The sequence below is a fragment of the Sesamum indicum genome, linkage group LG1 (assembly GCF_000512975.1).
Source record: "Sesamum indicum cultivar Zhongzhi No. 13 linkage group LG1, S_indicum_v1.0, whole genome shotgun sequence".
Classification (NCBI taxonomy): domain Eukaryota; kingdom Viridiplantae; phylum Streptophyta; class Magnoliopsida; order Lamiales; family Pedaliaceae; genus Sesamum; species Sesamum indicum.
Genome location: NC_026145.1, coordinates 9,046,580 through 9,057,817, shown reverse-complemented (window position 1 = coordinate 9,057,817; position 11,238 = coordinate 9,046,580). Strand labels below are relative to the sequence as shown.

Here is an 11,238-nt window from a genome sequence, read left to right as displayed (position 1 = left end):
TTGTCAATTTTAGCAACACTTTATTGATGGATCGTGAGCTATTCGGACGGTATATTTCCATAAGTAATATTAAATGCATGAAGAGATGGTGGATATGATGTTGTTCTTCAGACATTTTATTCTAGGATGAGGTTCATTTGGGTTGACTCAACTGAAGAATCAGGCCCAAGACGGAGACGAACGTACTTTAATTTTTTTGGTGCGTATTTTATTATCTTAATTGAATGCTTAAAGATTCAGGAAAAGTAAATATACATAAATATATTCAAGTTTAATTGTTATATTCAATACACGAAACTTACACATATTTGTATCCGTCAATATAATACAAATAACTTAATTTATTTTTCAATTTGAAATTCCAAAATCCGTAGTATATTATTTTTAAGAGTATCATAGACTTCGCCTTTTTTTAGTATTTCTTCACGCATAATATACAAATAATTTGAACACAACTTGACGCGCATCTGGGTTCAATGATATAGTAAATTTTCAAGGTATGTAGATAAATTCTAAAATAATTTGAGGATTAGTACTATAAACAAATATTAGCACTTTAATATTTAAGTCAATAACGTTCTTACTGAAGAAATAAATAAAAACCTATAATCAAATATGAGAATAATGGTTAAAAGTAGTGTGAAAGTGAAGAAAATTGAGTGGAATGCCAAAAATATGTTGAAAATAGCTTAGGAAATGAGAAAGAAAAGAGTTTGAGTGTGATAGTTTGTGTTACCAAAACGACTGCACCATGCCTCAATTTATAAGCATTCATACATCAAGCTCTAATGGTTACTTGAGGCAAATCTGGTGACGTTAGATAGCTGCGTGTGTTAGCTTTGTGACAAAAAAAGAATTATGAGATTTGGATTTATTTAGACAATTATACGACCGTTTGACCAAGCATTGCCCAATCAGGTATATAGAGATGCGATTACTTACTAAATAAAGAGTCAATTCCAGATGGACCTCTTGGAGTTATTTGAAAATTTTTACTATGATTTGTTTTAATGTGTTAGACACCTATATGACGTGGTCGCCCCTGTGTATGATGACTATGCTTGCTGAAATTAGGTTTCTTGGGTCTGCCGGATTAGTAGAGATATTGTGGCTTTATGAGGTAAGGAGCCTGGCTCATGGGCTGATCAGGCTATGCCTGATCGGTTGCTGGGCTAGAGGTCCCCTTTTCTTACTCTTGGGCTTTTAAGATAAACATTTGAGAGGGTATCACAATTGTAGTATAATAAAACTACTAATCTAAAAGATTAAACTTTTGGAAAAAATGTTTGTTTAACATGATATTAAATTCAAACCAAACAAAAGATTCTAAGTTCAAATCTTATCGTCGTCTATTTATAAGCGAAGAGGTTAATTTAACCTACAAGATCTGCACGTGAGAAGACGTGACTGATATTGAACTTTTAGATGATGTAATCGTTTATAAAAATAATAAACCTACTCAAAAGTAATGCAAATGGAATCACTTTTTTCAGAAGATTCGTGATTTTCAATTTACTTTTTTTTTGGTCCCAAAGGATCTACAATTTGTACGGGTACAAAGATATCTAACGTCGTGTTAGAATTTCTGTGGGTACTACATTATTAATATCATAAAAAGGAGGAATGGAATCAATCAAAAGAAGAAAAAGAAACACAGTAAACATCTTTGAACATCAAACGGTTGACGAGAATCACATAAAGCATGTCGAAGGGAATAGCTAGGCTAGATAGGGCAAGTCCTCCACCTTTAGAATTTGATGTAAAAGTAGTAATATTTCTCGTTTATGTTGTCTGATATTATAAGGGAATAAATTATTTTTTATTTACGTTTGTTATTTTGAGTCGTATTTTTTTAACATCATTTTTCATTTGGAATTTTAATAAACGAGTAGGATCAACTCCCAATTATCCGTCTAAGCACAGACGGCATTCCCATAAACAAAAAAACAAAAAAAATCATATAAAGCATCAAAATCCATTACGCGGTACGTGAAAGATGCCGAGGCGACCATTTCTTGCAAACCTCTGAGATACCTTACCTACAGGAACACTTTATTCTAAATCCATTTCAATTGAATAACCAACTGAATTTATACCCCGAATGTGCATTAAAACCAAATGCAATTACATAATGTGATTGATTGAATTTGGTTTTTAAAGAGAATTTTGACCTGTAATTTTAAATACAAAATTGGAATTTGTCGTGCTAAATATTCCACTTCAAGTGCCAATGAAGCTCTATTCAAACAGTAAGCTTAAGGACTTATAATCAAAATATTATCTATTTAATACCCAAAAAAAAATATCCTTGTATTACTCAATACATTATATGTTAAAAATTAACTCCAAGTCGTTGGGTTGTTTAAGGGATATCTTTGTATCTTAAATTGCTCTAAATTTGTGTATGTCATGTCTGGGGTTGTACTAAAATTTGAGCCCTGAACCCAATTTGAACCAGATTCGATCGTATTTAATCTCTAAACTGTCCCGACAAAATTGAATAACAGTTCACGCTAAATCATACGATTAGCAAAGCTTACAAATGACCACCCTCATACAAGGTATAATTTTCACTACTTTTAATATTTTTTTCAAGTTTTACCTCAATTCATCTTTATTGACTTAAGCATAAAGTATTACAAGCAGATTTTCTTTTGACGTTGTTCTAATCGGACTTGTGAGCTTAGGTGAACTCTAGTAACTTTAAACCTAAAATCCAGTATAGATACCTTATACACCAATCCAATTTGGACATCATATCACAAACTAATTAGTATTAAATTAATTAGTGAGACCTCGTTGGCAAATATGCTCATTTAATTCCAAAAACATGGACTTTTAGCGTATTGTTTACAATTAAAAGAGATTTTGTATTTGTGTTAACTTATACTTAAAAAATTTGTGCGTCCAGAACCTCGTGCCCCAACTGCTAGTTTATAAGATTGTTTTTATACAAAAAATACCAAAAAATACCAAAAAAAAAGGAAAAAAACATTCCCACTTGAAGCATGCATATATAAATATGAGAGTGGCTGAAGTTGGAATTTCCATCAAAATTTTCTGGTTCTCGAATTTCCTTTCTGCAACCAAAACCACCAAAATGGGGTTCTTCAATTTCTATCGCAGCTTTAGAAAAAAGTCCCCAACACGAAAGGAAATCCAAAAGCCACCAAGCTTTCAGACTAGAAGTAGTTTTCAGGATGAAACGAGGCGGATTTTCGATAAGTTCGACACCAATGGCGATGGAAAGATTTCCCTGGAGGAGTACAAGCAAGCCCTCAAAGTCCTCGGAGGAGGCGCCACCACCACCGCCGAGGCTGCAAAGTCGTTCCGGGTGGCGGACGCAGACGGGGATGGGTTCATCGACTTGGAGGAGTTCAGCAAAGTGTACAGCAGCGACGGAGGAGCCAAGAGTGGGGATATCCAGGCGGCGTTTAGGGTTTTCGACACTGACGGGGACGGGAAAATCAGCGCGGAGGAATTGATGGAGGTGCTGAAGAGGATGGGGGAGAGGTGCAGTTTGGAGGGGTGCAAGAGAATGATAAGAGGAGTGGACGGAGACGGAGATGGGCTGATTGATATGGATGAGTTCATCAACATGATGAAACAATCCATGAAAAATTAAGTATCATTTTCTGCCAAAAGGCTATCGTCCTTTTTTTTTTTTTTTAAATCACAATATTGCATGAATAAAATTTAACTATGTTACGACAAAGTTTTTAATTTTGAGAACATTTATTAAGTTGTTTTACCTTTCTCGGGAAATTGAATGATTAGGGAAGAATTTGTAATACAAAATAGGGTTTAGAAGTAGTTTTGATTCCGTAATATAGGTTATTTATTATTTTCGTCCTATAACTTTTCAAAATAGTATTTTAGTTTTACATCTTTTTAATTTTTATAATTTCAATCGTTTTTGATATTGGAGTTCACCTCCACGGTGAGAAAAGTGAAGTCTGATGAAAAAGGGAATTGGTATCGCAAAACTAAAATGATGCAAAACTAAAATGCTATCCTAAAAAGTTAAAAATGACAAAATGTTGGTAAATAGATGCCAATAGGAACAATGGGTTAAATTCATTTTGAACTCTATGATATATATAAAAAATCCCCCTATGAAATTTTTAATATAAAAAATCATCTCTATATTACGAATAAATAATCATACCCGCCCCCTGATCAATTTGAGCATATTTTTTTAAAAATAATGACTAAAACCCCTTCTAGTCAATTGGTCATACTAGGCTTTATTAATATATAATTATTTTATATAAAAAAAATTCAAAATAATAATTATAACCCCCACCTCATCCCCATCTTCTTCCCCAATTTAATTAAACTAATATTTTATTATTAATACAAATATATAATATTTTAATTAAATAATTATTATAAAAATAATATTTTATTATTAATAAATATATATAATATTATATATATTAAATGTGAGAGAAGGGCAAAATTATCAAAAAAAGGTACTTGCATAGCAAAATCGCAGTCAAAGCGTGTGTGACCCAAATTTTGTACAAATGAAGTTTTTTAAACTTTATTTTATATCACAGGGGATATTTGAAACTTTAATTTTTATAGGATTTTTTTTAATATTTCTATTATTACAGGGTGTCTCTGGATTTTTCCCTTAGGAACAATATATAACCCTAAATTTAAAAAATTATATGAAATGTACATATATTTTTCTGACGCGATGGGTAAATTCTTAATAAAAAAGACTGAAATTGCAAAAATTAAAAAAATACAAGATAAAAATATTAATTTAGAAAATTAAAAGAGGAAATACCAAATAAACTAAATTACTAAACAAAAAATACATTTAAACCAACTAGGTGGGTTCCAATTCGAAAGAACTTGAGAAATATTGCGTGCTATTGTTTATTTAATTATGTTTAATATAATCCACCGGCTATACGATAAGAAAATATATATTGACTAGTTGCTTGTCAAAATGAAGAAAAAGTAATAAATAGATCATTAATGAAGAGATGACGTACAACATTAAGGAAAATGCAATTTTGATTCACTAATTCTAATATGGTGGTATTATCTGTCTTGTTTGATTTGAAAATTGCAAGAAGATTATAGTTAAAAAGATAACAAAATATATTACAAATTTGACTGGAAAAAAATTAAATTGATATGATCACATATCTTGCACGGAACTAGTTCATTTAGAACTTTTTAATTTTGTTTGGCCACTTGTGCTAATGTGGCATGAGATAGAGATCTAATAGTCTAATCCAACAAATGTAGCAGAAAAATACAAAAAATTCAAATAATAAAAATCAAGCCAAACCAAAAATAAAAGTTCCAAAACATCCAAAAGCTAATAACGTACAACATTACTCCTTGTTAGGACTGCTCTTGCAATTAACTTTGATAAATATTAAGTCTGGGTGAAATGTGTTAGTTGTTCCTTTAATTGCTTTTGCAATTGAATAAAGAATCAAATTCAAGTTCAACATTACATTTACAGTTTCACAGACCTAAAAGCACATCAGAATTCAGATTCAACATTTTGACATTATTTCTACTATTTAAACTGCTATCAGATTAATATTTCTGCTATTTCATATGAATTAGCAAAAGCTCATTAGATTTTTACAATAATATTTCACTAATTTCCTCAAGCCTCACTGCACCATAGTCACACCAAACCAAATTCATCAGCAAGCGAGGAAGAAGAGATAGAAAGAGAGAATTACCTACGTACGGTCCTGCATTGCAACTGAAGCCGAAAGCAAGATACAAGTGACGAGGTGTGTTTTGCTGAGGAAGAGAGAAAGCGAGATATCAAGACTGAGAGAGAAGGAGAAAGGAAGAAGGTGTGTTTGGCTAACAAAGAGAAAAAGGAATTAGGGATTTTGTGCTCAATTTATACCATTACACAATCCATTCGATTTGACTAACCTCGCACCGATTCCAGCGGGTTGATGATCGGACCATTGGGTCATTCATTTCTCTTAAAAAAAACACCATTTTTCATCTCCACTGGATTTCTCCTTTCACCCCGCTCATTTTGTGGCTCAGTTGATGGTTCGGGTGGTCCGACCAATCATGCCGGATTGGGTTTCAAAATACTGGGATCCTTAATAATTTAACTCCAGAGAAATCAAATGTATTTTAACCGGGAAGGTCGTAGTGCCCTCAATCAAATAGCAAAATTTAGCCTATCTAGCATAATTACTGCGATACTGAAACAACTCCAACTCATCTTTTGACATTTGGTTGAATGGTATGCATGGGGCTCCCGGAGAGGGATTATATGCATGAGTTATGCAGCCATAAAAATAAAGAAATTAAAGTGCCATGACATTCTAGAAGAATGGGGATGGGGGAGAAGATCCCAGTTTCCCGAGTATGATCACAGGGATAGTTGCAACATCAGTACAGTTATTGAACAGATGAGAGAGGACGAAGATTATCTGTATGTTATATGATAATATTGTTAAATAGCATTTGTATACAGCTGATGACAAATTAAAAGGGTAGACAGCCTAATAATCCATGTATGATTTAGAGGTTCCATCAGCAATAAATATGTTATTCTTGTACAAGAATTTGCCACTTGAGGCATACCACTTCATGTACCTGGAAACGAAAATTAGAATTTTAGACAAAATGTAAACTGATTTGTGTTCAACTGTTCTACATTTGATGAGTGTTTATAAATCCTAATAAACTTAGTTCTATTATAAGTGTCCACAGTATCTCTTTCATTTCCTTCAGAAGAAAAAAGATTACAAATGACTATATATCATTACTTGTAAAATATATGCTCAGGAAACATGAGTTGAGATTTTTACTTGTGCAGACAACTCAGAAATTGAAATCTTTCCTTTTGATCTTAAAAAGTTCATTCGCAGGATCAGATGGAAACGAAAAATAGTACCAATAGCTTTCTCCTGGCTCCATCATTTATCTACTTAGCCCTTCTACGTGGCTCGTAAGAAAATATTGGTTCTCTTTCTTTTATCTCTCTGTCCGTTGTTTGTTTGCGCCGCTTTGAGCATGTTGATCGACCATCGCTGCCATCATAGTGGACGACATTAGAAAGAGAATAATGAGTGCTAATTTATCACACTATGTTACTACTTCTGCATTATATAAACTATGGCGTATGCTATGGCCTGTCATGGGAGAAATTGATATTTGACTGTTGTTGTACGCATGTACCTTTTTATTAATGAAACTTAAATTTATCAAAAATAAAATAAAATAAAATTCAAACACGTCCTCAACCAATAATCCCCTTGCAACAAAATTAAATTAGTAAAAGGATAGTTTATTAATTTTGATACAATTTAGACAAATACCATACTGAATTCTTACAAGCCACCTCAAAAAATATGCAACAGAATCCTGTATGCAGAAAAGAGGCTGCCCTAGTCTCTATATCTATTCAAAAACGTTTTTTCTGACCAAATATTATTTTCTTGTATTTTTTAATATTGTAATTATTAAGAAAAATTTTCATTTGATTAAAAAATATATTTATTTTTAACTAAAGAATTTAATTTGTATTTATCTGCAAAATTGTTTACGCAACATTTTATTTTCAAAACCCATATCAAAATCCTATCTTCAAGATTACAATACTAATGCAAACTGTATTTTTCATTCTTAATTCATGATTCTACTTCCCCTTCCAAAAATAAATAAATAAACCAAATTCAAATTTTTAGAGTATCATATTTTATTCGTTTAGAAATATTATTTATCATATCACTATCTTTTATTTTTAAATGTAATCATATTCTTTTTAATTTTCCAAATTTACATTACTCTCTTTGTAAATATATCATAAAGTAATTTTCTTATTTTAATATATTAAAATAATTATTTTTTATAATATAGATCTTTTATTAACATATTTTCTTCTCCTCCTTATAGCAAAACGATTTTTGACCAACAAATTAATTTAATTTTGACCAAATACAGAATTTTTAAAAGTTTGAATCTTTAAATATTTAAGAAAATATTTCATTGGTTGATGAATTACCTATAAACGACTTTCAAATAGATTTAAGTTTGCATAGACCTCTCAACTATCGGATTGACTATCACAAACTTTGAAAGTATCTAAACCAAAATTTTCGATTATCTAACCATCAACTCTCCATTGAATTTGTACTTCAAAAATTTATGATTTTACTCTATTATATATCCCTTCATTTAGATGCAATTTTATAGATTCTCTATTCTTCATTAAACAATGTTAAAACTTAATACTTTGTATGTTTTTTTTTTTTTAATTAATGTTCTTCTATATGTAATCGGAGTGATGTCTTATATTTTTTCTAAATATTATTTTATTTAGTTTTAATATATATTTACTTTCATGATAATTGAAGTTATATAATTAATAATTTATATCCCTTACTCATATATTTTTCTTTATATTAAATTTTAATATTTATTTATCGTCTTTTCAGTCTTTAATTTCTATTGAATTGATCCTTTTGTTTTGATCGTGAACAATATGCTCTCCCTTCCCTTTGGTCCGGGATCCCTGGCCGGAGGAGCTCTTAAGCCCCTGATCCCAAGGGGTAGGGTGGCTGCTCTCGCCTTCAATGGTCCACAAGTATTTATTCTTGATGTTTGAAAGTTATTTAATTAATAATTTCTATCTTTTTCTTATGTTTTCATTATAGAAATTTAATATTTATTTTTCTTCTGGTGTTAGTTTTTCATATTTTTACAGTGCTTGATTTTATTTCTTCTATAAGGAGGAAGAAACTTATTTAGTGTTAATGGCTCAATTCCTATGATTTCACTTAATTTTCATTTAATGTTTATTTTTGTTTAATATTTACCCCCTTTTCATCTCTTTATACATCAAATTTTGTTATATATGTTACTTTCAGCAATTAATTCTTTGTTTTATAGTTTATTTTTATTGTCGTGTTCCATATTTTTTTTTGTTTATTAATGATGTTTATGAGATGGAAAAATCAATATTTTAATTTGTATTTAATTAATTTCTCCAACTATCTATATATGATTCTATTAAATTTATGATCATATTATTTGTAAATTTTTACATTTATATGTAAAAAAAAAAATATATATATATATATATATATTCATGTGTGTAATTCGAGCTCTTTTGAAAAGAAAAGTTACACATGGTTGTTTGAATTTTATTTTCTAAAATAACCATTGCACCCTTACTTAATATATATTACTTTTATATTTTAATAACCGTTGGATCTGTATTGATCATATTAGTATCATCAAATCTAATCAATTTATCTTAATCATTGGATCTTAATTTTATAAAAAGTTAAAAATATGAACTAATTAAAAATATATATTATTACAAAAAAATATTTGAAAAAAAAATAAACAAAATTAACCACCCCCACCCCACGCTGCCTATCCCCTACCCAATTTTTTTAATTAATTTAATTATAGGATAATTATAATAATCAAATATATATTTTAGTTAATTAAAAATAATTATATTAATTATATATGTAAATTAGTTTATAATTTATAATTATTGTAATTGCTTAATATTTATATTAATGTAGATATCTAAATTTAAAAAATAAAATTTAGTATAATAGTTTTTGTAATGTAATTTTTTTTATTTTATGTATTTTGATATTTAATATAAATATATTTATGAATAAAAAGAATTCATATTTTTAGAAGAGAGGAAAATGCAAAAAAAAATTAGAAAAAAATCAATTTGACCATAGTAATTTTAGATACAATATAGGGACATTTTTACTCAATTAAAAATAAAAAAAATATTAAAATACATAAAAACTCAAGTCTAAACGCACTTCAAATGCGTACAACCCACCTTCCATTAAATTCTGAGACAAGAGGGTTTTTTTACTTAATTTATTTAAATATGAAGGAGTTTTTAGTTTACTTCTAAAATTAGGAGAGTTTTTAACTATTTCAAAAAATCGTTCCATAATGTTTGGATTCGTTTTCTGAGTATTTTGTGAAAATAGAGAGAGAAAAACAAAGATAAATAAGTGTGTGTTAGAGACAGTATGTATGTTTGGATTTATTTTTGGAGATAATTTAAAATAAGTATTATATATTTAATGTTGTGTTTTGGGAGACAAAAATTACTATTCATTGTCAAATCATGTCTTTGGAGATAATTTAAAATAAGTATTATATGTTTAATGTTGTATTTTGAAAGACAAAAATTACTATTTATTGTCAAAATCATGCTTTTTTTATATATATTTATGTATATATGTGTGTATATATATATGTATGTTTTTATGTTAAAACAGTTAAAAACACCTAAATAAGGTGTTTTTGAATGATGACAAACATTGGGTATATTTTGACTTGCCTCGTAAATAAGTTGGAAATGAAAACAAACATAGTGGTAGTGTGTAAAATAAAGTTTAGGCCTTTTCCTCCATCACAATCAATCAATTTTTGAACTTTGACCCATCGGATAGTAGAAAAAGCCATATCACATGTAGATTTTTCAAAATATAAAATGGGTGATGTTCATCTTAGGGGATCTATTCCTCCTGTGTAATGTGAATCAACTTTATCAATGTATAGCCAAAGCTTTTCTGGATTCCCCTTTCCTGATGAGAAGGAATCTGTTATCAATCAATTAATTGAATTAACATCAAGGTAAATTATATTTTTTTGTCTAATAAGTGGATTTGTTTCTAATTTTAATCTCACATTCAGGTCATTTCGCACATTGAGTCCCATATATGGTTTTTTGTTTTTTTTTTTTCAATTTGAGGACCATTGAGAAATTTTCATCCAATTGAAAACGACAGTTGCTCTCTCCGTTAGTCAATACAATCAAAATAAGGGTAAATTATATTTTTGGTCCCATAAGTATACCTGTTTCTTAAATGAGAGAATTCTGTATTTAAATTTAGACTATTCCCAATACTTGCCTCAATTATACTCAAAAGGAAAGAAGAGGGAGGAAATCTATTAAAAAGAAGAAATTTCACAGCCCTTTCCATGGGAAGAAAGATAACCTTTTTTTGTATGATCAGAGACATTTGAGATCATTCAATTAAGTCAGTTCCTCAAAGATAATATCCATATGATAACCTTCCGCTTGTAATTTTTGTTCCAAGTTCTCTACCATTCATTATACGATTTTACATGTTATTCCTTCCTTTATAATTTAGGGTTTGTTTGGTTGCTGAAAGTGAGTGTAAGAAAAGTGAAAATGAAAATAAATATATATGAAAGAATTTGGTATTTAAT

The 11,238-nt window shown here is 29.4% G+C and overlaps 1 protein-coding gene across 1 annotated transcript; it reads left to right on the top strand.

Moving 5' to 3' along the window:
• Positions 2,914 to 3,825, top strand: LOC105161892 (calmodulin-like protein 1). The gene has a single exon (XM_011079746.2). It carries the CDS (start codon positions 3,023 to 3,025, stop codon positions 3,623 to 3,625), a length of 603 nt encoding a protein of 200 aa, XP_011078048.2. The 5' UTR covers positions 2,914 to 3,022; the 3' UTR covers positions 3,626 to 3,825.

What these genes read in the sequence shown, in the direction of transcription:
- LOC105161892 (XM_011079746.2), top strand. Translation starts at nt 3,023, where the DNA reads ATGAGAGTGGCTGAAGTTGGAATTTCCATCAAAATTTTCTGGTTCTCG.